Below are 26,722 nucleotides of genomic sequence, written 5' to 3' on the forward strand. Positions count from 1 at the left end.
GGGTCTAACTTTACTGAAAATCTGATACCACTGAGGTTTCACCATTAGTAAAACATCAACTTGTGTGAAAAAAACAATATACATTAACAATAAAATAGGAATACATAATGAAGCAGTAATAATTACAACCTGTCCCAACCTTGCAGCAGGTCTTAACATCATAAAATAAAGAAAAAAACATTTTTAATTAATCACTGTACTGCTCCTGCAACCATGGCTCCCACACAGGTGGGGCTGGGTGGACCCCTGGGTCCAGGGCCCGGCCCACTGTAACTATTTTCATTTTTATCTCTGTGTGAAATAAATATACATTCTCGCCATGGTTATTTTAAAGTAAAATAATTTTTTAAATAAAGCTTAAATTGGACTTATAAAATAGTAACCATAATTATATCCTGTATTTTCAGGATAAATAATATTCTAAAAAGAGTGTAGGTAAGAAATAACCATGCAATTATAATGTAGCACGTGACTGTAATATTGGGTTGGGGAAGGGGGGGGACCCGTTTCCATTCTGGGTCTAGGGCCCATAATCGAATGTGGGGGCCATGCCTGCAGCATTCATGGCCAGAAAGGTAATCCTAGAAGTATCAACCTCCACCTTCCCAGTACATGGTTCTTCCTTGACAGTGTATTACCATAGAAGTGGCTCAAATGAACCAAGAACCTTTCAGGAAGCAAAAGCAGGAAGGAAAAAGCAGAAAAGTAATATAAGCTAAACTGAAGTGATATCAGAGCGAGCGAGCGAGTGAGTAAACATTTACCAAGAAGGTAAATATATTTGAAGTTTAGTTTTGTAAGGTTTCCGTTTGGCATTCCATTGTACGGCAAGACATTAAAAAATTAGAATTATATTTAATTTATTACAGGCCGTCAGGGTGCGTATTTTTTCAAGTTAACATCACGGAGACCTTGTATTTCATTGGCTACTGAGCAAGTCGTGACGTGCCTGTTGTGGCATTGTGACTCCAGATTAAGGCTCAATATGGTGGTTGAGTTTAATTATTTTAATCACGCATATCACAGATGAGGTCATTTGTGACGGGCATAATCCATAGAAATCAGGGGAATTGAGGAAGGAATTGGCAATGACATAATGAGAGGACATCACTGCATTGGACAGGACTGATTTCGGGAAACCATGAGAAACAAAAATCAGGAACACCAGCCAGGATTTGAATTGAAGTCCTCCTGAAAGCAAGTCCAGTTGCGTGACGTGGCTCGGTACGGCGGGTGACTGCAAGCTCACCAGACAGGGAATCCTCGCTCATGACGCTCCCCGGAGCGTCCATGACGACGTGGCCCACATGGGCCACTGGAATGGTACTGGTTGCGGGTGGGGAGCCGACCGGCCCACTGCAGTCGCCGGACTGCAGCGGAGACTGCTGGGAGCAAGAACTGTCGCTGAACGGCTTCAGACGCTCTATCAGCTGGGGTTTTGATCCGGACACCGGCAGATTGCGGCGCTTCAATTCCGCCTTCAAATCGCTCACTGCAATAAAAAATTATCAAAATGATATGTATATTAAGAAGAATGGCTTTGGATTTGTTTTTAATACTAATCTATATATTATTCTGGACTTGATGAAATATTGCACACTTGTTCTTCTAAACACGAGGAAAGATACTGTCTACCTGAGAATTAAAAAATAAAATAAAATATAAAAAGTAGAGAAAAAACTACCCCTATTTCCCTAAATGAAGCCTTTTCACTGTGCGCATGGCCCTGAGAAACACTGTTTTCAAAGATGTTTGTGCTAAACAATACTATAAAAGTGTACATGATTCCATTATTCATCATTCCATCATTACTTTGCTTTAAAACTGTTACAATACTTTTTTTTTTTTACCTGATAATTATTATTCTCAAAAAGTCGATTCTTTAAAATAAGTTCTTACTTACATATATGAATAACATAAAATAACATAAAATACTTAATGCCAAGCTTGGGACTAAAATACCACGATAGTATCATGACACCATAAACGTAGATTAGGTAAACAAAAAAAAGAGATTAAAAGTAATTTTAGTATTAATATTATAAATATATTTAATTTAGAAAGAAAAGAAAAAAAATTTACTATCAACATTTCCATCTAAATTGTGGCAAGTTAAAATGAACCAAATATGAAACAGCTTAAGTTTCTGGTAAATTATGTCTATTTGCAGCCAAGAACATTTTCGTTACTAAAGGACTGATTCTCAACCGTTTTCATATCAGTCTACCTACATACTATATTCTATCTTTTAGGTTGGGAGAAAAATATGTAAGTATTCACTCGTAAATGGTTGAGTGTCATAATTTTGGGTTTCCCATTAGGATCTTTAATAGAAAACAACAAAATTGACACTCTTCTCACCTTATCATTTTCAATATTATCAAGGCGTCTGCCTATCAGGAGTGTGTTTGTGCTAGTGAGGCGGGATAAGTACGATGCTCACTGGTGTTTCAATCACTGTATCGCCTCTCAGCACAAGGCTTTAAATTGGTGTGCAGTCTTCTCATCGTGCATAGGTAAACTACGAGGTTCAATTGGTAAACATAACATATAGCGGATAAATGAAGATAAAGGTGTAACGAAAGACCGTTGGGTGCTTTCAAAGAAATCCGTACTAGGTGTTCCATTACTAAAACTTTTTCCGAAACACGTGTTTTCGCCATTTTCCTCTTATAAAAATACAGTTTTAAAAGGAAGCTATTTAACTATTCATTTGCCTTGAGTGTAATGTTAAATAATTTTTGTAAACAGACACCACTTGGATATCTGGAGCAGTTTTATCTGAAACTCTGCACACCGTATGGTGCCCTGGGATGCGGGGCCCTTAAAGGAACATGCCAACCATAAGACTCACCCTTCATGTCCTCCAGCTTGCCGGGCACTCTGAACACCGGTGCAGGCGTAGCGGGGGCAGGCTGCTGCTCCGGGGTCGCCGGCTGGGGCAGCACTGTCACCGCCGTGGGCACCAGAGGGCCGGGGCTCGTCACCCGCGGGGAGGGAGACGCCACGGCTATCAAGCTCGACAGGTCGCCGCCGGCTGCCGTCACCTGCAGGGGCTTCTGGCCCGCCGGCAGGATGATCTGTGGATACTGCGACACCACACAGCACCCCGTCCTGTCAGAACGGCACGCTTCACGCGTTCATGATTTCCTGTCTACTTATATGTCAAAGATAATATTTTTACTCCTCTTTTCAGACATGATTGGGGATGAGCAATCATGTAAAACAGGCCTGAAAAATGCTATCCTCTTGGACATCTGGCTGTGAGTGTTAACACAAAAAAATAATTCAATCAGCAAATTGCATAAATTAGTTAGTGCAGCCAATAAAAACAACAAAATAATTACATAAATTTCATCTTTTGCAATACCACTCAGTAAAATGCCACCTAGTCAGAGACTATTCCAACGAGAGACCTACCTTGTGCTGCCATTCTAGTTGCCACTGGAGAAACAGCTTCTGCTGCTGCAGCAAGATCTCGTACGGGGTTTCGACCGGCGAGGAGCTGATGGAGCTGCTCTTGTGAGCATTCGGCGGGCCCTTGTACTCGTGGAACTTGATGGTCCTGGTCTTGGGCTGGGTCTTGCTCTTGGACTTCTTGCGGTTCTTGTCCTTGCCGGGCGCGTCGGAGCGCTGGGAGGAGGCGACGGGGGAGGGGCGGGGGGTGACGGCGAGGGCGCAGGCGGGGGGCGGGGACGACACGGAGCTGAGCGGGCTGAGGCTGGAGGCGGCCGAGCTGAGGCTCACGGGGCTGGGGGCGGGGGCGAGGGGCAAGACGGCCCCCGGCGACACCACGCTGTGGCAGAGGTCGGCGAAGGTCATGGTGGCGGCCGGCTGGTCGGCGGAGGGTGTACGGGGGTAGCCGGGGGCAGGGGACGTCACCACCACTGCCCCGCCCGACGTCGGAACGGTGAGCGCGACCGTCACGATGCCCGCCGAAGCCGCAGCAGCCTCCAGAACATCTGTGGGCGTTCGCAGCCCTGGGAGTCCCGTCGATGGCTGTGTCTGCAGCGGCGACTGCCCACCTTCTGAGCTCTGCGAGTCATCTTCGAATGTAACGTAGTGGTCTGGGTGCTGAGGCTTTGTCAGTTGTCCCTCGCACGTTGGCTTGAATGGGATCACCCCCTCTGCGGCACATTTAACAAGAGTCGTCTAACTTTCACTGCAAATCTGGTTGAACGCATCATAGAAAAATTATTAAATGTACCAAAATTTAGATTCTCCAACTTTGATAATATGAAACATATTAAGAATACAGGGCACAGAAACTATTTTATAATCAATGATATAAGAATAATAACAAAATTAAAATACAATAAAATGGAAGACCTTACTCACCTTTTACAGCTCGTTCAATGGGCTCTTCTGTGTGCAGAATGTTCTTTTGGATTAGTTCTAGAGGACCCGGTCTATGTGACAGCTGGTCATTCAACGTATCAGCTAGACGAGCTTTCTTTAACATGCGCTGCTTTTCCGCAATGGAAGGATCCACATGAGCATCTGCAATCAAAAACATTTCATTTATGAAGGCAGACATTGCCATTACAATTACATCATGCAAGTTTCAAGACATTTCATTTACTAAAATTAATGTACAGTCTGTTTTAATTTTTGAAGAGCTACCATTACAGATGACCAAAAACCAACTTTAATTTGATCAGCCCTGAATTATCTAGGGAATGAAATAATATCTTCATCCAATATTAATATTCCAGGCTATTTAAAGAAGTAGCTTCATTAATCTGCTCACTACCAAAACAAATAATCATATCATTCCGGTCCATCCAACTGAATTTAACATTGAATACCAGCATTATTTTTCTAATCATACAAAGCATTATAGCTTTCTTGAAATGTCTAAAATATTTCAAAAAATTAAATGATTTTATAACATTTAATTTTCATGAGAATCATTTCAGTTTGGTATTAAGATTTATTTAATTTTTGCAGGAGAAAAACAGAGACAAATATAAAGAAATACCCCCATGCATGATATTAAAGCTTTCAACTGGCATTATGCAAGGTAGTCAAGAAGAGGCAGGAGGGGGAAATCCCTTGGGTCCCTGACACAAGGAGTGGCCGGTTGAATTTCTGAATTGTTCTTTATGTTTGGTTTTACTTTGATAGGACAAAAATTACAAGTCTATTGTTAATAGTATTCCTAGAGAATCTTCCAAGTTATGCAATAGGCACAGATAATGTACATAATTATGGCCACAGTAACCATAAAAATCTTTATATAGCTGTGTGTGTGTGTGTGCGTTTGCATGCGTATGTCTATAAATTCTGAGGTTTGAATAGTTTTACCTTAAATAATAGGGCCCGACAAATTATTTGCACCTGGGGTCTTGGTTTCTATGGATTCCCCTGGACCCATGACAGTTAAGGTGGGGTCTCAAATTCTATAGTGATTTTTTTTTTTTCATTTTCTCTTTATTAGTAAAAGTAAAGGGCTATTTCTATAAATTTAAGACTACACCCCACATGCATTTGTTGTTCTGACACAAATATTCTCAACAGCGTAATAAAGTGGGTGTAACAAGTCACGCAAGTGTTTGTAATAGTTATCACTTGTGCAACTTTTTACACCATATCATCACACTTACTAAATATCTCTTGAAAATTTAGACAGAACAATAAATGAAAGAGAGGTGTAGCGTTTAATTAAAAGGAACAGCCTTTATGAGAAATTAAAAAAATCAACATGGCATGCAAAATCGCACCTTAAAGTTGGTGTATAATCTTCTCGTATATAAACAATGTAATGAAGCTTGTTGCTACGTATTCAGGGCACAAAAATTCACCTTCGAGGATGTGTTGGTTGACGAGATCTTGTCTGTTTGGTCTTTGCTGGATTTTTGCCTTGAGCAGGTCACCCATCTTGGCTCGTTCAAGTTTCTGACGCTGCTCGTGGAATGCAGGAGGAGTCTTTAAAGCTGAAATACACATACATCTTGGTTCAAGAATCTAGTTGTCTGTGTCTTTTGATATAAAAAAAAAACAGAATCACCAGTAAATATAAAATTTAAAAAAAATATATATATTCACATAGTCTGAAAATCCAGAGGAAAAAATAAAAAATTATGTATTATAAACCCTAACTAGATCTACATAGAAGATTATATTTCCATGAAATAGGAATTTAATTTGTACGCCTAGTAACTGTCATAATACGACGCAAATAAACTGAATCTTTATAATGTTTGCTACAGCATTCATAAGTGGTCAATGTTTTGTGCTAATAAAACAATTAAACATCTTTCATAAACTGTCAAGTCATATTTAATGTGTGTTGTACTCTCATAAAAGAGAAATCAGATGATGTCTTTGGAAAATGTAATTTTAACAACACAGGATGGTTCACTTATTTACATCATCAAATAATAGGAACATTTTTTGTTTACTGTATTTAAGTGCATGACAAAAGCAGTGGTAGTATAGATGGTGTAGTGTAAGGTCAATGAAGTTAAGGTAGTCATCATTAGAAATATTTAAGTTAGGTACAATAAATTTGCAATACCCATAATAATAAAAAAAAATAATAGAAATGCATTAGGGATGTAAGTCTGAAAATTTAATAGCAGTACCGTCTAAAAGTTTTGTTTTATAACAGAAAATTTGAATAAAACAAAGTAAATGTTGACACTATTTAAAATTTCAGTGCTTTTTGGTAGTTGGTTAAAGTGTGTGGAATACATTTTCATTATCTTAAAGTATGTTTGTCCTTGTATTGTCTAGCAAATCATTAACCAATAAAATTCCTTCTAATTGCAAATACTATTAAAAATAAAAAATACTTTCTGTGAGACATACAAAATGAATGCTGTAAATCCATGTTTATTACAATTTGGGAACTTCTTCATATAAAATATTATGTTTATTTATTCTACACTAATGTATTTTACAATTAACAGTTATATTTTTAGAATTAGATTATCTCATAAGAAAACAATTTTTTGGCCACCATGAAATAATTTACTAACATGGAACCAACCAAATATTTTGTAGTTATAACTAAATAACTTTGTAGTCTTTATAACTGACAACAAGACTTTCCTGTCTCTAATAAGCATCTTTTTGGACTCCACTAAACTATTTTCTCATCAACATAAAATATTGGCTAGGGTCTCTATTGGCAAAAACGTGGCTGCCAAAAACTTGTTTTCTAGTGCATAATAGTTTGTGCTGGTACATGCCATTTTTTAAACAATTTTCCTTTAAAATGATCTGTAATAGTTTGCAAGTATGAATCTATGAGATTTACTTTTTAATGACTAAATAACATCCACTTATATTTTTGTCCTAAGTTTTTCCAGGATAGCCACCATTTTGTGTTTGAAGAAAATGAAAATTAATATTAGGAAAGAGATACTGGATATAGATGTGTCTGACTATCAGCACATTTTGTTACAAACTTGCAATAAGGATGGCCAGACCAGAATTTGAACTCAGATCCTACCCAGATCCAATACCTCTCTCTGAGTCAATTAATTCATAAGAATGTATATATTTTGATTGCTCATGTATTATTCACAAATAGTTTTTAATGAGTTACCAATAAGTTACAATGTTATGTTTGCAACTGATATTGATAAATTAATACAGAATTTTATGATTATTATTTTTAAAACAATAAATAAATCATAAAATTTTTAATATATAAAACAATCTTTAAAATGTAGAATCTGTAAACTGTCACAGGAAAAAAACACAATTTTCTCAAGTCGTTCCCCTCATTCTTATCTCTTTGGAGACAATTCAAATATAACTCCTATTAAAGGAGTATGAAATAACATGACACGTATCTAAAAACCATCACTTGAGTACAACTCAAGCTTACTCACGGGCAAAAATATAACTAGGCAGCTAGGCACAGCATAAAAGTCAATTAAGCAACAACCAGTACTCTATTTTAGAAAAAAATGCACTCAGGTAAATGCTATAAGAAAAGCCAAGTTATGCAAAAAAACAGTTTTCTTGTTCCAGCTCAAAAAACTTGCATCTTAGGAGCATCATCATTAGGTTGAATGCAGTTAGGGGAATTACAGTAAGCCAAATGCAGCTGGACAAATCACTTTCAGTGTACTTATATAAATAGTAAGCAACTTGTTAAAGATAAAACATTTCAGCTTGCTGAAAATTATGATTTAAGCTATAGCATAAACTAAACATACAGGGGTAAGAATGCATATTGTTTATTTTTTTTAAGTATTTTAATGAATCAATAAACTATTTCAGTTAATTGCACAATACCATCATTATAAATCAAAAATTTCTTACCTCAATACAGAAGAGTTAAAAATCAAGTGGATGAGATAGAGATGACTTACTTCACCAACACAAATGTGTGTGTGCATATGAAATAGCATTCTTCCGAGACTCAAACTTTAACCAAAAGTTCAAACACTTACGTGGCATGATGCCTTGGTCCACCAGCATCTTGATGGGCCGCCGCATCATCAGCTTCACCTTCAAGGCTGTAAGTCAGAAAATTATCTAAGTTTATATAGGAACATTGTTCAGTGATAGTAGCAAACAAAAAAAAACACAAAAAAGAAGTGTTTCAAGTTAAGTTACAAAGAATTAATCCATTTACTAAAAAAATTAAGTTTTGGAAAAAAATGACCATCTTAATAAAAACAATTAGTATTTGGCTGGCTACTGAACTATTCAGCAACATTTGTAAATAAATTTACTTGTGTTTAGGCTTTGAGGATCAGGAATTTTCCGGAAGTGCTAAAAAAAAGAACAATTTTTTTTTTAATTCGCCCTACATTCAGGATTATAATATATTACTATGTCATTATGTCAGACATCACAGTGGTTTTTCTAAATAATTTTTTTTTTCAAAATCCACCAATTATTTAAAAGCAGTCAATATTGTTTGTAACTTAATAATTTTGTGTTGTGATTGACCAATTTGTCAGTAATAAGGCCAGCACAGAGTAAAAGGTATGATGGAGTAAAGATCACTTATAAACACAACTAAAGTTAATATTTGTATGATATTTGTATAATATTTTGAAAAGTAAAATATAGTCACCAAAATAATAAAAAACAATTGCCACATTATATTCAATTGCCAGCAAGTTTAAAATTATGTTTGAACAACAATATAAGGATCCCTTTCTGTCTAATTGATCATATTTAAGCAAATTATAATAGAAATTATATAATCCAGGAGACTTAAAACACATAACCAGCATTGGTGATAAAAAAACAACAATATAAACTACAATTTTACAAACCACAAAAAAAATTGTAACGAGAATGGAGTAAATATAAACAACAAAATGGGGTTATATTTTTTTCATTATCTAAAATAAATCCTACCTACCACTGACCACTTTATACTTCTCATGAATAAGAGAATATGAGACAGTGTTAAGACTTGAGAGTACCAAGCTAATAATTTAGCTCGTGAACAACAGGTGTTTTATACCAATACTACGTCTCTCATGGGCTGTAGAGCAGTTAAAAAAATGTATAAAGTTATACTATATCCAAATATTAAGCAATGCCTATCCCATGGTGAACATTTCATTTAACAATTTTGGAAGCTCTCTTTGAAACATGCTTCAAGCCAATTATTATATTATGTATTGTTATTTGACTGTTAATTGTGGATTCTTTTATCACAAGGCAGAGTTATCACTACAAAATGGTTAATAGCTAGCATCAATATGACTCAAATCATGTGAAACTCCAAATTTTGGAATGGAAACTCTTACCCCATTTGCACATAAATGAAAAAAATAAAAATCAATCACAACGACCACTAGTTGAAAGTTTGAGAACGAAACATTCCTTAAATTGCTACCAACTCGAAAGGACAATAATAAGTATGACCGCGGGTAGGGATTTTAATCCTAACATTGGTTTAAAGTGCTAAGTACGTACTGTACACCCTCAGGAGCACATGGGGAGGGCCGAACAGATTCAACCTCCCTCCTACACGTATCACTCTGAATTATCATCTTACTTTATTAATATTTATACAATGATAAACAAATATTCATCGATTCATTGTCTACATAATCTCGGAATTCTAAGTCTTATGAAGTTAAAGAGAAACGAAGGCTTGAAATATGTGTAGCGAAATGTCTTTATTCCGGCAGTCTATAGTTCACCGTGTTCTGTAATGAGGCACCAATCAAGGTGCTCGCGTTCTGATTTTTCCCGCAGCTGGATTCAGGCTGTTGACATTGGCCGCCAGGTTGCTGGCGTGAATAGTTGGTTCAGAGTTCATCCCTACTGTTGGTTTTCATTTCAGAAGTTTTATAGCGGGTTGCATTACCGTACTGATTTTTGGAAGAGATCTGAATCGCGGACGCCACGTGATATCGCTTTTAACAGCAACACTCGTCGGTATTTGTTTTCTTTCTATAGAGCAACTTATTACAACTTGTTTTAGATACGTCTGTACTGTGTATTAAGGAGGCCGCCTGGCTGGGCCCACGAGCTCTAACCAAGTGGGGGCCGCTAAGGGCAACACTGGCTCGGGCATCAAGCGCTAGGCACCGAACCTCTCCATACCTAAGAATGTACGTGAAAACACCCATTTTATCATCTGTCCGGAAAAAATACAGGTTATAGACGAAACCATGAAACGAATCTTGTATAGACAAATTAGGTTCTTAAATGCTATCCGTAATCACACAGTATCAATAAATTTTGAACGATTTGTAAGGCCCGTTCTACAATGGCACGGAAAAAGAGACGGAGACGGATCTCCCGAAATATTTCACTATAGCGTCTGCTGCTTCCACAATGCACGGAGACGTAACAAATGGAAACCTTTGAGTTTGCATTTCAAGGTTACGAAATATTAATTTATACATATATATAATTATTCGAGATGACAGCACGGGAAGAACTTGCATATATAATTAAAATAAACCATGAAGTAATAGTTAAAGTAGTAAAAGAACACTAGATATTGTACTTAAAACATAAATTTACATGGCTACTAACGCAGCCAAATAGTCGGCTTCTATTGGTAGCACGGAACAACTAAACGCGGAGTGAACAGGAGTGAACACAAGGAGCTGAGCTAGCCGCACGCCTCGCGAACACACCGTGGTTGTAGGCGGAGTGCCAGCGCCGCCAGCAGAGCGTGCACATCGCGGGCGACTGGACGGGACACGGCGCGGCGCCCGGCGCGCGGCTCACTGCCTGTTCGTTCATCGAGGTCTCCGGGCACGGCGCGCCGGCCGCCGGAAGTCGGGCCTCCCCCCTCTCCTCGTCCCCAACCCCCTAGCGCTGACCGCTGCTCACACTCAATACAATTAAGTGTTCTGGGGGGAAAACCAAACACGAACCTCTGGCACGCAATTATGGATCCGCTACTGAACACCAATCACAAAATATTCTTTCCTAGGTTAAGAAAATAGACTTAATACACGACATTGACCGGTTCTCATCTTCAGCACACGGGGTACCCAGTGGCTTACGATCTGCTCGAGTAACTATCATTGTTTAAGGTTGGTCCGGTCGGAACACGCTTCTGGAAATAATATGAAATATAAACCAGTCATTTGGCGTAGAACATTATTATTTAAAAGTACTAGTAATGAACTATCGGAAACTAACTATTTCTATACTCGAACACAAAGTGACATGGAATTTTTCATAACTTCGGCGTCGTCCGCCACATCACTTTTTTTTCGACAGTTACATAACTGTGAAAATAAGCCGTTCAATGTATGAGCTCGAAAATTCTCTACTGTGAAGCTTGTGCGCGCGCGCGCGTGTGTGTGTGTATATATATATATATATATATATATATATATATATATATATCACATGTATATACAAAATGTCGAAGAGTATTTAAAAAAAAAAACCTTACACTGCTATTGACACTAACACACTAACATATGGGTCTACAAGTAGTAGCCGTATGCGAAGTGGCTTCTCACACAGAAAGACGCTGTCTTCACTGATATCTTACAAATTTTTCACAACTTAGCGTCCAATACTCAGGCCTGCTTGCACTGTCAGGCAAGGAAGATGTTGCAGGGTTGATCAAATGGAGAAATACATTCCATTGGTAAATTTTATCGACGATATGTTTTGCAATGGTATAAGTTCCCTCACGCTATGAATTTTTAGGAACTGTAGAGAAAGACGTCTTGCCTGGCTGATGGTCCGCGCCATGTCGCCGCACACCCATACACTGAGTTAAGGGGCCTCCCTAGTAAAAATTTTTAGCGCGTTGGACCACTGGCCATGTGCTACAGCCAGTGGTTGGGCGGGGCGATATACCTGAGCCTGTTGGCAGCGACTGTGTTCATCTTCATACCCATTCATCATTTCCGCAATAAACACGGGGGAGGTCCTGACACTGGTTCTCACGTGTTCTTTAAACGATTCATGCAATGGGGAATTTTAATTAACACTTTTTTTTGGATCCACATCACTGTAGTTTTGAACAGTTTGTCATGAAAAAAATTAAAGGATGCAAAATAAGAAATAAAAACTAAAACAAATACACAGAGAACAGGGATAAATCTGCTGGGGCCCAATGACCACACCAGACAGGTAACCACGACACGGCGGGAGGCGGGAGGCGGGAGACGGGCAGGAAGGACGGCAGTCAGCTGGGCGGACGTGAGGCAGGGACTCGGCACGCGCCGACGTGACACCCTGGACTCGACTGTTACGATACCGCTGACGCCACACAGGGGCGGTTCCACGACCGAGGGATTCTTCCCGGGCGCGACTTGCACTCGACATGGCGTTTTACAAGCCCTCCTCGTGCTGAGGTCACGAGCCGCCCGTGCCTTCCGACCGCGATGCACAGCTCAAGCATGTAGCAATTACTAAAACTGCACAGTGCATTCTAAATGGATAGGTATGCGTCGAAACTAAAAAAATTATAAAAATGGCAAAAATAAAACTGAGACAGTTTACATAAGTATAAACCAAAAGGAGGCAGGCATTTATTTATAGAGTAAACCAAGTAGGTAAGTTATTACAGAAAGGGAACTGCGAAAAGATACATATCGATTAATATTTGAAACCTTCTTGCGGTGTGTTATGAAACTTTGCCAAATGTAATCATTTGGCTCTCAAGATTTTATTGGCATTGCTGAACAAAGCAAACGATCTATTGATCTATATCTACTGATTATTTAAAACAAAATAACTTTCTGCAGAAGCGTAATACTAATATTGCTATAAGTATGAAAACCGACCAAACCATAAATATTTAAACAAACTCACTTTGCCAATGTAAAAATTGAGTAATTATTATTATTATTATTGATTAATGAAAAACCACTGAATGCCAACGATTCATGTATAAATAACACCAAGATAAATAAACTAATTTCCCGACGAAGGAAAAAAAAAAACAAGCCTGGTGAATGTTAACGGTTTGAAACATTTTTCGCAGGTGGAAATAAATACAAGCGTGAAATCACGACGAAGGTTTTATTATATAAAACTTATATTTGAGAATTTTTTAACTTATTCTGATTTATGTGGTTTGTAAGGAATCTTCAAGGTCTAGCAGTAGTTTGTTTAAAGATATTTTTTTGTGTTTTTTCCACAGTTTTAGGATGCGGTTTATGTGCACAAAAAGACCAACGGCAATACTAAATCTGATTCGTAAGTTGCACTTTAAAAATAATATATAATGCATCATTTTGTGGAAAATTAGATCGAGCCAGCCAAAAACATAGTAGGATCTACTGCTATCATCTACAAATAATACGTCCATATGCACTGTGTAGGTAAAACATTTTTTTTAAATCTTGGTAATGGTGGAATCCAAGCCCAAAAATATGAGAAGTTTTATTCACCAAAATTTATTTTAAGCGTATGTGTGTAGGTCTCTATCTCTATATATATACTATATGCATATACATACCTATATACATTACTATCTATACTAATATTATAAAGCTGAAGAGTTTGTTTGTTTGTTTGTTTGAACGCGCTAATCTCAGGAACCACTGGTCTGATTTGAAAAATTCTTTCAGTGTTAGATAGTACATTTATCGAGGAAGGCTATAGGCTATATTATATTATCAATAACATTAGGGATCCTTACTAAAAGTCCAATTTAGAATCAAATGCGTTGGAGGGGGTTAGATACAACATGCAGTACACGTACGAAGTGTGTGTTGACAATGCCGCAGGCGCTAGAAGTTTATTAAGCGAAATACCACTCACTGACTCACTCATCACGAGATCTCTAAAACTATACACCCGATTGACTTTAAATTTAGCATAGTTACTCATTTTGTGATGTAGACGCTCACTAAGAACGGATTCTGCGGAAATCCGATCCCAAGGGGAGTTTCGGGGGCGTAATATATCAAAATTTCCAGTTTTTGGTAGGAAATCACCATGGCATCGGCTGTTGCTTTGTTGATGCTTCATTCGTCACTATGGCAACGACTATTTCATTATTAGTGCAGTCCTCATCACTGTTGAAATTTTGCGGGTACTTTAAATATCAAAAATTGCCCTTTTTTTCAAGTATCTATATTTTACAGACTTGAAACTTCACAGTAATGTTCATTATGTTACGCAGGATGACATTTTCCGAAAATTAGATCCCATGGGTGGTTAAAACCAGACAACAGTGGGTACTTTGTCTGCATGAGAACAGGATTTTGCATTGTTCATGCCTTCTGCGTCTCCATGGCAACGGGCACCGCGCGGCAGTGGCGTACCCACAAGGAGGGGCATGTATGAGCGGCGCAAGAGTGATCTGCCTGTAGACTGCCGTAGCGAAGTACGGGTACATCAGTTGTACGTTGCGTGCACGAGTCGGGAAACCATCGGTGCTATTCATTTTCTCTCCGGTACATTATACAGCATTGTAATAAATGTTCACTTTTTTTTTATTTACCATTACTGTAAATGGGATATGTGGCTTAATTTTTTCCCATTAGTATAGCCGTGCGAAGCCGGGTCGGGCAGCTAGTATAAATGTATATCTGTATCTTGGAGGCATAATATACTATGTCACCTAAACCATATTTTTCATGAGAGAAATTTAAATAATTTAAAATTGTACCACATTTATTAAATCAACTATTTTCTACACGAAATATGTTAAAATTTGACATAACGTAGATCTTAGTGTAGTATGCCACTGTAAAGAACGACAAACGGTGATCAAGACAGGGCGTGTTATGCCTCCGAGGTACAGATACATGTGAATGCGAACATGAGGTCTGTAGGGTCACGTGCACTTGCGCACTTGCTGCAGCTCGACACCCGGCCGCCAGGACCGGAGGGTAATTTTAACGTGCGAAGTGGAGTGGATGTAAGGGATAAATTAAAGTGCGCGTAGTTTATTTACAGACCAGCTTCACGCCCAATATTCAGGATTAATGCCCAGGGCGCGGCGCGGGTTGCCCCGAGTGGAGGCCGCGCTTGGGCCGCGGCCAGACGACGCTGCCAGCGACGCCCGCGGGCGGCGAGGAGGGGGGAGGGGGGGGAGGGGGTCATCACGAGCCACTACCTGCGAGTACCGACCTGATTTACCGAGACACCACCAGCTAGCTGCCCCGATTCCTACATGCATTTTCACTACTCCTCTACTAGCAGACAGATAACTAAATAATTACGTACCAACGTAACATTTTCGTGTGTGGTTGGGTTAGTTCGATGACCCATTCTTTACGTACCCGAGGAATCACGGCTTGAGGTCAGCTCGTGGGAAAAGAATGCGATGAATGCATATCGAGTCAATTCACACGCAATGCCGCTTCCTTACCACAGCCACCCTTCCACATTAGATCTTATCAACGCGTCAGTGAATCATAGCAAACTTGAAATAGTTGTTGAGTGAAGACGCTGAGTTACATAAATCAATACCGCATGTGTACTGAATTCAATGGGTCCTACTTGCAACTCGTATGTGTACATAGGGGCACAAGGTGTAAGAAAGTTACTCGTGTAATTCACATCAAACATATTTCGAAATGAAGCCCATGTGATGGTTAAAAATAACCACCTAAAACGTATATAATTAAAATAAAATATACGAGAATGATAAACGAAACACCGAAGACGGGTCTGACGGCAGTCGCGAATGCAGTTCTCGTGAAGAAGGGATGTAAGTAGTATAGGAATGTATTTTCTCGCGCAGGCTTCAGGCTGAGGTGCCGAGGTGCCGGTGTCCGCCATATTGGATTGTGACGTCACGGCGGCCATCTTGGATGGTTGTGACCTTGACCTTTGACCTTGACCTTGAATTTGATCCTCAAAATGTGTCAAAATCCGCCAAAATTGGGCAAAATTTGCCCAAAATTCCTCAAAATTTCCATTTCTGTGAAAAAAAAAATTCCGCCAAAAAATCTCAAAAAATTCCACAATTCAAAAATTCCCGTTTTCGAGAGAAAAATTCCCGTTTCGAGGGAAAATTTCCCGTTTTTAGTCCTTAAAAATCCCAGCGGCTAGAAATGTCCATATGTAGGCTTAAGCATCCATGTCTACAGCCTACGATAAGCCTCTGACGTCATCATGGATTATGACGTCACCGTTGCAATTTCCGTTACGGCCGCCATCTTTAACTTCTTTATTTATTATCCGATTTTAATAAAAAAAAATTTAAATTAATAAAAAAACAACTTAATAAATTTTTAATAAAAAATATTTAAAAAAACAAACATTTACGACACGGAGTTCGAAGTCCTCGGTTCGATCCCTGGACGATGCAAAACATATTAATTTTAAGTGAACTATAATAATTTTAATAAATAATCAAAGTCCTAAATGAAGCATAGTTTCCAAATCAACCATCATCCTATAAGTCATTATGGCCGCCATCTTGAAAATCCGTAATTATTTAGCTAGAAATTCGGGAAAAGTTCCAATATTCATTAAATAAATCACTCATTAATTTACATATTGATTCGATCGATTCCTGTCCTCGGTTCGATACCCGATCGATGCAAATAATCTTAATTTTTATGTAAAAATACCTAAAAAATGACAGGTTCGAAAATAAAAACACTGCAAGTTCTTTTACAAACATAATATTTATTACATAATTTCTATTTTACTACAGGATCACCTGCGAAGGTTAGCAATCTTACAAACATTTAGGTCCGCATAGGCGTGCAACGACTACTTCTTAGCTCCAAATGGCTCCCAAAGCTCCAACAGCCTCCAAATGCTTAACACAGCTCCAAATGGCTCCAAATGCTCCAAACGTCTCCAGCAGCTCCAAATGCTTGACAGCTCCAAATGCTTCAAAAGGCTCCAAATGCTCCAACAGCTCCAAAAAAAGGCTCCAAATGCTCCAATAGCCTCCAAATGCTTAACACAGCTCCAAATGGCTCCAAATGCTCCAAACGGCCTCCAAATGCTTGACAGCCTCCAAATGCTTAACACAGCTCTAAATGGCTCCAAATGCTCCAAACGGCCTCCAAACGCTTGACAGCTCCAAATGTCTCCAGCAGCTCCAAATGTCTCCAGCAGCTCCAAATGCTCCAACAGCTCCAAAAAAAGGCTCCAAATGCTCCAACAGCCTCCAAATGCTTAACACAGCTCCAAATGGCTCCAAATGCTTGACAGCTCCAAATGTCTCCAGCAGCTCCAAATGCTCCAACAGCTCCAAAAAAAGGCTCCAAAAGCTCCAACAGCCTCCAAATGCTTAACACAGTTCCAAATGGCTCCAAATGCTCCAAACGGCCTCCAAATGCTTGACAGCTCCAAATGCTTCAAAAGGCTCCAAATGCTCCAAACGGCCTCCAAATGGCTCCAACAGCTCCAACAGCCTCCAAATGCTTGACAGCTCCAAATGTTTCCAGCAGCTCCAAATGCTCCAAATGGCTCCAACAGCCTCCAAATGCTTAACACAGCTCTAAATGGCTCCAACAGCTCCAAAAGACTCCAAATGCTTCAAAAGGCTCCAATTGCTCCAAGAGCTCCATCTTCAATTGGTTCCAACTGATTCCTATTACTTTTATCGAACTTGGCATGATTACTAACATGTCTTTATCAGTATACATTTTGACTGGCAGTGGTAACGTTTTTTTACACCTTTAAGTTATAAGTTTTATTTAGAAATCAGATTTCGATAAATGATAGCTTCCATCTGGAAAGAAAATATATTAATTTATCTTCAAGTTTATACACATACATTTAATTTAATCCATTATTGTATGTAGCCAGCTTCCCTCAGTTCTTTGAGTATGAAGGATATTTCTTTGATGTTCGAATAGTTTCCTGCACAAAGCGATCCATGTAGTAGTCGTAGCCTGTTAACCAATATGTTAGGATCTTCCCATGAGGTATAATCAATCTCTTCTGCTGCCTTCATCATCCTTGCATGTTTATAATAAATATTATCTCTGGTGTTTATCGTTTTAACACCAACCACAAGGTCACTTTCGTCATCTTGCCAGTGATTATCACAAGCTTGATCAGGATAATTTATTTTATTACACCGTTTCCATCGTTTTGGTCTCAAACCACCATCACAGTCTTCGCTCTTGCATGCTTTTGGTGCTTCAGTACAGTACTCAATCATGTCAGCCTCAGATGTGTCACCACAATCTTCAATCATGCCAGCTTCTGATGTGTCACCACAGTCTTCAATCATGTCAGCACCACAAACTTGATCAGGATAATTTATTTTATTACGTCGTTTCCATCGTTTTGGTCTCAGACTGCCATCACAGTCTTCGATCTTGCCTGCTTTAGGTGTTTCAGTACAGTACTCAATCATGTCAGCCTCAGATGTGTCACCACAATCTTCAATCATGCCAGCCTCAGATGATTCATCAAAGTCTTCGACCTTGTAAGCTTCAGGTGGTTCTCCATCTTTCACATTTTCATGGAGACGACTAGATATTGGAGTAAATATATTTTCATTTCTAATGTGGTTACAACTTCCTTCGTTTGTTTTAAATTTTAAATTATTATCTTGATCTAGATCAGTAATTTTAGCATTCGCTTTTTCGCCTTCGTTCCTCTTCCGCGATGTTGTAGCCCAGTCTTCGTTATCTTTATTCATCTTAATTGTACAGGTCTTGTAATGTCTATCCAAGTAATATCTTCTACCAAAGGATTTCTGACACTGACTGCAATGAAATGGTTTTTGACAAGGACCCAAATTACACTCGCTTCTCTCATGTCGTTTAGCATTCTTTCTCAAGGTAAACACCTTGCTACAGTATCTACAGTGATGACGTTTTGATACAGCAACAAATCCCGTTTCAGGATTCATATTAGTTATTGAGACTAATGCCAGATGCAAACTAAGAGTTTTAAATTAGATATATTACTTAAATAGAATTTTTTAATTATTTCATCAGCGAGAATTAATTTATCTCATTCAAAGGTACTTGTTGCAAGTAGTTCTGCTTTTCAACAACAGATGTCGCCACATGTTACTTGCAGGTAAATCATATTTAGTTCTTTTATGCGGGATGCGGGATGCTCACTAACGATCGTAAAAGAAGGATGGCTTCGCTAGACTCCAAGGAGAAGGAAGTTCGTCCATCCTGTTAGTGCTTCTTAGATTTCTCAGAGATTATTTGACTGAGTAATGATATTTTTTTTTAAATTTTCACCTGATAAAAATATTACAAGTGCTGATTTATTGGCAGAATTTCAATAATTAAATGCGACCTTGAATAAAAAATGACATGGCTCATTAAGTAAAAAATTCTTCATGCAGAGATAAATTCCTCATCAGTAACCAGAAGCACTCGGAGAAAACCATCAGATGTCTAGTCAGGAATAATCAGAAGCACCCAGAGAAAACCATCAAAATATTGTCAAGAATAATCAGGAGCACACGGAGAAAACTACCATAATATTGTCAAGAATAAACGGGAGCACACGGAGAAATCCACCATAATATTGACAAGAATAATCAGGAGCACACGGAGAAAACCACCGCAAGTTTTCTTTGATATCATAAAATTTCAGGAAAAAAATAATACTAAAAATAAAAATAAATTAATAAAAAATTAAAAAAAAAATGAAATAAAAAATAAAATAAAATTCTGGCTTGTACTAGAACTCTATCTTTGTTCAACAATGAGAAGTTCACAAGCTAGCAGAATATATTTATGTATTTTTTTTATTTTTTTTTTTTTAATTTTTTATTAATTTATTTTTATTTTTAGTATTATTTTTTTCCTGAAATTTTATGATATCAAAGAAAACTTGCGGTGGTTTTCTCCGTGTGCTCCTGATTATTCTTGTCAATATTATGGTGGATTTCTCCGTGTGCTCCCGTTTATTCTTGACAATATTATGGTAGTTTTCTCCGTGTGCTCCTGATTATTCTTGACAATATTTTGATGGTTTTCTCTGGGTGCTTCTGATTATTCCTGACTAGACATATGATGGTTTTCTCCGAGTGCTTCTGGTTACTGATGAGGAATTGATCTCTGCATGAAGAATTTTTTACTTAATGAGCCATGTCATTTTTTATTCAAGGTCGCATTTAATTATTGAAATTCTGCCAATAAATCAGCACTTGTAATATTTTTATCAGGTGAAAATTTAAAAAAAAATATCATTACTCAGTCAAATAATCTCTGAGAAATCTAAGAAGCACTAACAGGATGGACGAACTTCCTTCTCCTTGGAGTCTAGCGAAGCCATCCTTCTTTTGCGATCGTTAGTGAGCATCCCGCATCCCGCATAAAAGAACTAAATATGATTTACCTGCAAGTAACATGTGGCGACATCTGTTGTTGAAAAGCAGAACTACTTGCAACAAGTACCTTTGAATGAGATAAATTAATTCTCGCTGATGAAATAATTAAAAAATTCTATTTAAGTAATATATCTAATTTAAAACTCTTAGTTTGCATCTGGCATTAGTCTCAATAACTAATATGAATCCTGAAACGGGATTTGTTGCTGTATCAAAACGTCATCACTGTAGATACTGTAGCAAGGTGTTTACCTTGAGAAAGAATGCTAAACGACATGAGAGAAGCGAGTGTAATTTGGGTCCTTGTCAAAAACCATTTCATTGCAGTCAGTGTCAGAAATCCTTTGGTAGAAGATATTACTTGGATAGACATTACAAGACCTGTACAATTAAGATGAATAAAGATAACGAAGACTGGGCTACAACATCGCGGAAGAGGAACGAAGGCGAAAAAGCGAATGCTAAAATTACTGATCTAGATCAAGATAATAATTTAAAATTTAAAACAAACGAAGGAAGTTGTAACCACATTAGAAATGAAAATATATTTACTCCAATATCTAGTCGTCTCCATGAAAATGTGAAAGATGGAGAACCACCTGAAGCTTACAAGGTCGAAGACTTTGATGAATCATCTGAGGCTGGCATGATTGAAGATTGTGGTGACACATCTGAGGCTGACATGATTGAGTACTGTACTGAAACACCTAAAGCAGGCAAGATCGAAGACTGTGATGGCAGTCTGAGACCAAAACGATGGAAACGACGTAATAAAATAAATTATCCTGATCAAGTTTGTGGTGCTGACATGATTGAAGACTGTGGTGACACATCAGAAGCTGGCATGATTGAAGATTGTGGTGACACATCTGAGGCTGACATGATTGAGTACTGTACTGAAGCACCAAAAGCATGCAAGAGCGAAGACTGTGATGGTGGTTTGAGACCAAAACGATGGAAACGGTGTAATAAAATAAATTATCCTGATCAAGCTTGTGATAATCACTGGCAAGATGACGAAAGTGACCTTGTGGTTGGTGTTAAAACGATAAACACCAGAGATAATATTTATTATAAACATGCAAGGATGATGAAGGCAGCAGAAGAGATTGATTATACCTCATGGGAAGATCCTAACATATTGGTTAACAGGCTACGACTACTACATGGATCGCTTTGTGCAGGAAACTATTCGAACATCAAAGAAATATCCTTCATACTCAAAGAACTGAGGGAAGCTGGCTACATACAATAATGGATTAAATTAAATGTATGTGTATAAACTTGAAGATAAATTAATATATTTTCTTTCCAGATGGAAGCTATCATTTATCGAAATCTGATTTCTAAATAAAACTTATAACTTAAAGGTGTAAAAAAACGTTACCACTGCCAGTCAAAATGTATACTGATAAAGACATGTTAGTAATCATGCCAAGTTCGATAAAAGTAATAGGAATCAGTTGGAACCAATTGAAGATGGAGCTCTTGGAGCAATTGGAGCCTTTTGAAGCATTTGGAGTCTTTTGGAGCTGTTGGAGCCATTTAGAGCTGTGTTAAGCATTTGGAGGCTGTTGGAGCCATTTGGAGCATTTGGAGCTGCTGGAAACATTTGGAGCTGTCAAGCATTTGGAGGCTGTTGGAGCTGTTGGAGCCATTTGGAGGCCGTTTGGAGCATTTGGAGCCTTTTGAAGCATTTGGAGCTGTCAAGCATTTGGAGCATTTGGAGCTGCTGGAAACATTTGGAGCTGTCAAGCATTTGGAGGCCGTTTGGAGCATTTGGAGCCATTTGGAACTGTGTTAAGCATTTGGAGGCTGTTGGAGCTTTTGGAGCCTTTTTTTGGAGCTGTTGGAGCATTTGGAGCTGCTGGAGACATTTGGAGCTGTCAAGCATTTGGAGGCCGTTTGGAGCATTTGGAGCCATTTGGAGCTGTGTTATGCATTTGGAGCTGTCAAGCATTTGGAGCCATTTGGAGCTGTGTTAAGCATTTGGAGGCTGTTGGAGCATTTGGAGCCTTTTTTTGGAGCTGTTGGAGCATTTGGAGCTGCTGGAGACATTTGGAGCTGCTGGAGACATTTGGAGCTGTCAAGCGTTTGGAGGCCGTTTGGAGCATTTGGAGCCATTTAGAGCTGTGTTAAGCATTTGGAGGCTGTCAAGCATTTGGAGGCCGTTTGGAGCATTTGGAGCCATTTGGAGCTGTGTTAAGCATTTGGAGGCTATTGGAGCATTTGGAGCCTTTTTTTGGAGCTGTTGGAGCATTTGGAGCCTTTTGAAGCATTTGGAGCTGTCAAGCATTTGGAGCTGCTGGAGACATTTGGAGCATTTGGAGCCGTTTGGAGCATTTGGAGCCATTTGGAGCTGTGTTAAGCATTTGGAGGCTGTTGGAGCTTTGGGAGCCATTTGGAGCTAAGAAGTAGTCGTTGCACGCCTATGCGGACCTAAATGTTTGTAAGATTGCTAACCTTCGCAGGTGATCCTGTAGTAAAATAGAAATTATGTAATAAATATTATGTTTGTAAAAGAACTTGCAGTGTTTTTATTTTCGAACCTGTCATTTTTTAGGTATTTTTACATAAAAATTAAGATTATTTGCATCGATCGGGTATCGAACCGAGGACAGGAATCGATCGAATCAATATGTAAATTAATGAGTGATTTATTTAATGAATATTGGAACTTTTCCCGAATTTCTAGCTAAATAATTACGGATTTTCAAGATGGCGGCCATAATGACTTATAGGATGATGGTTGATTTGGAAACTATGCTTCATTTAGGACTTTGATTATTTATTAAAATTATTATAGTTCACTTAAAATTAATATGTTTTGCATCGTCCAGGGATCGAACCGAGGACTTCGAACTCCGTGTCGTAAATGTTTGTTTTTTTAAATATTTTTTATTAAAAATTTATTAAGTTGTTTTTTTATTAATTTAAATTTTTTTTTATTAAAATCGGATAATAAATAAAGAAGTTAAAGATGGCGGCCGTAACGGAAATTGCAACGGTGACGTCATAATCCATGATGACGTCAGAGGCTTATCGTAGGCTGTAGACATGGATGCTTAAGCCTACATATGGACATTTCTAGCCGCTGGGATTTTTAAGGACTAAAAACGGGAAATTTTCCCTCGAAAACGGGAATTTTTGAATTGTGGAATTTTTTGAGATTTTTTGGCGGAATTTTTTTTTCTCACAGAAATGGAAATTTTGGCGAATTTTGAGGAATTTTGGGCAAATTTTGCCCAATTTTGGCGGATTTTGACACATTTTGAGGATCAAATTCAAGGTCAAGGTCAAAGGTCAAGGTCACAACCATCCAAGATGGCCGCCGTGACGTCACAATCCAATATGGCGGACACCGGCACCTCGGCACCTCAGCCTGAAGCCTGCGCGAGAAAATACATTCCTATACTACTGATGTAATTTTATTACATTTTATTTTAATTATTTTAATTAGGTGAAAGTGGCGATCATGAAAGATTAAGGCGAAGGTTGAGAGTGTGAAGACTTTCAGCCCCTTGAGTGCATGCTCTATACCAAGCGAACCCAGTTTGTAAGGGTCCCACAAGTACAATTTATCTAATCTATGAAATCCGAAATGAGATCTCTAATATTACGCCAGGGATGTTTTTCATGCCAACTAAATACTCGCTGGATGCGTGTGGCAAAACACTTAGTTGCAGTGACAAAACTATTTGGTGTCTAAACTCTGTACCTCATACGAGCCTAAATCATGGCTGGGTAATTTACGTGAGAGGAAAAAAACTGCTCTTTCAATTATGTATGATTTTTCATCAACATCCATATTTGTTTGGCTGCAGAAGGAACAACTTATATAATTCTTCCAAACAACCTTACGTTTACCTAACTCAATAAAAGTTTTGGATTTAAACGCTTATAACTCTCGCTTTTTCTTTAGGAACATTTTTGAGTGAGTTACGAAGTTTATGGTTTGGTAGAAACTAACCTTTAAAACATAATATGCAATAAAACAAAACAAAAATGTGTGTAACACCATTATCTTAAATTCATGTTGTGACTTGTTTATACCCATACATTTTTCAAATAAATCAATTTAACACAACGAATAGTTTTTGCAGTGATTGTAAAAATTTGTTTAGTGCGTTAAAATTATTTTTTCGTGAATAACCCGCTGCCGAAGTTGTTCGGTGGAATCCTGACTCATGCTGTTCGTGTTTTGATAAAAGCTTCAACATGAATGAGTTGTCTTGTTCGCCGTAGTTCACCCCGAGCCTAAAGAGACCCTTACAGGCGAGACGGCGGGGTTGCGGCGATCAGGGTTTGATAACCACCCGACACGGAACCTGGCCGGTGCTTCTCTTACCCCCTCACCCCTTCCCGCCTCTTTAAAGCCCCCCGGTGTTCCATTGCCTCATCGAATAACGCTATGGGATTTTTCACATAATCACCAGAAATATCGTAGATATTAAGTTCTTTTTCGCACGAGTAAAATTGAGTACTCCGTGAACTATCGATTAATGTTTCATACTACAGCGATGTGTGTGTGTGTGTGTGTGTGTGTACAAACACACACACACATATATATAATGACAAAAACATCAAACATTGATAATAAAACCATAGCATATGAAGCCACAGTTTTCTACACAAACCACGTCAAAACGGGTACGACGCAGCATTGAAAATTTCGTTCAGTTTGGAGAAAACTATCGCTAAGTTGACGCGAGACACCGCCCAGCCAGGGCGTTACTTCAAGGTTTGCGCTTGAGCCACTTTGTCCTTAAACTAGATGAACAACTCTTAATATGACCGTAATATACAAACCGCTCGTAAGATTTCTCTCAAGCAGGTATTGCGAATAACATTTTAGAGCCACAGCACTTGCCTGCACTAGTTTCGTTTCAAGGTTTTGTCTTTTTCACAGTGAAAAAGGCTATAACGGGTGTATTCACAGTCGTTTTTAGGTATGAAAAATACTAAACATAGTAAAGTCGCTTGAAGTCCCACAGAGGCGCGTTAACGACGCAAAGACTGCACGCCAGTTTAGTGCCTAGTGCGTAGAGGCTGTACGGCTTATGAAGAGCCAGCCAGTGTCGCCTTTAGTACCCTCACTTCCAGAGCTTGTGCGCCCAGTATGATGATGGCAGAGTTAAAATATGTTAAGGGCTCCGTCTACCTGGGCACACATGCGGTGTGCAGGCTCAGGCTCTTGATTTTTAACTGAGTTTAAATATCCGAGTGGTGTCTGTTTACGAAAAGCTATTTCAAAACACTCTGTGGGCGGATAAGTACAGGTAGTTTTGTTACCGTATTCATTTTTTAAATTATATTTTTAGAAGAGTGAAAATGGCTTGAACGTGTCTCTTCAGAATAATTATTAGGCACTAAACAACCTGTAGATATTCTTGAAAGCACTCCAGGGACTTGCATTACACCTTTATCTTGACTTCCCCGCCACCTAATGTTATGGCTGCCACACATATCTCACAGTTGCCCTATGCAAGACGTGAAGACTGCGCGTCAGTTGAGAGGTGACACCGCGCTACAGCACTGATCATCCCGCCTCACCAGCTCCAGTACATCCCTGACTAGTCCCTGACCCACTGGTTCCGACTGGCAGTACTCCAGCTCCGGGGACGAACAAGGAAAGAAGGGAGGGTCAGCTGGGGAAGACTTTCCCCCTGACCGAGCGACAGACGTCCCGTCAGCCTCTTGCCTCTCGCGACCTCGAGGCCTGGAGCAGTGACGATCGCTTGTAGATTCTGCCCACGTGGAATAGTTATTACAAAAATCAAGCACACTTCGCAACCGACGTAGTCAAGCTTTGAAAAGACATTGGAGTTTTTCCTCCACTGAAATAAAATATTTCAAATCTTTTAGAGCAAGTAAAGACTATCTATGCATACATATATTTTTTGAAGGAGTAATTTCATTTCTGATACACACAAACTCTCAGTTCTGTACCTCAGAGCCGAACAAGCGTTAAGGCCAAATTTGGCAAGTTTTGTTTTATTGCATATTATATCTTAAAGGTTAGTTTCTATCAAACCATAAACTTCGTAACTCATTCAAAAATGTTCCTAAAGAAAA

General features: G+C 38.6%; 1 protein-coding gene across 5 annotated transcripts in view; it reads right to left on the reverse strand.

The window, feature by feature from the left end:
* LOC134542652 (myocardin-related transcription factor B) overlaps positions 1-26,722 on the reverse strand; it is a 315,861-nt gene that overhangs the window by 13,405 nt on the left and 275,734 nt on the right. For all 5 annotated transcript variants that reach the window (XM_063387095.1, XM_063387076.1, XM_063387104.1 and 2 more), the window contains 6 exons: positions 8,412-8,477; positions 5,805-5,936; positions 4,339-4,500; positions 3,421-4,127; positions 2,855-3,089; positions 1,250-1,492 (listed from right to left, as the gene is read on the reverse strand). In XM_063387095.1, the coding sequence (XP_063243165.1) occupies positions 1,250-1,492; positions 2,855-3,089; positions 3,421-4,127; positions 4,339-4,500; positions 5,805-5,936; positions 8,412-8,477 (1,545 nt within the window). The remainder of the gene's footprint in view (positions 1-1,249; positions 1,493-2,854; positions 3,090-3,420; positions 4,128-4,338; positions 4,501-5,804; positions 5,937-8,411; positions 8,478-26,722) is intronic.

This window comes from Bacillus rossius, chromosome 1 (assembly GCF_032445375.1).
Source record: "Bacillus rossius redtenbacheri isolate Brsri chromosome 1, Brsri_v3, whole genome shotgun sequence".
Taxonomy (NCBI): Eukaryota; Metazoa; Arthropoda; class Insecta; order Phasmatodea; family Bacillidae; genus Bacillus; species Bacillus rossius.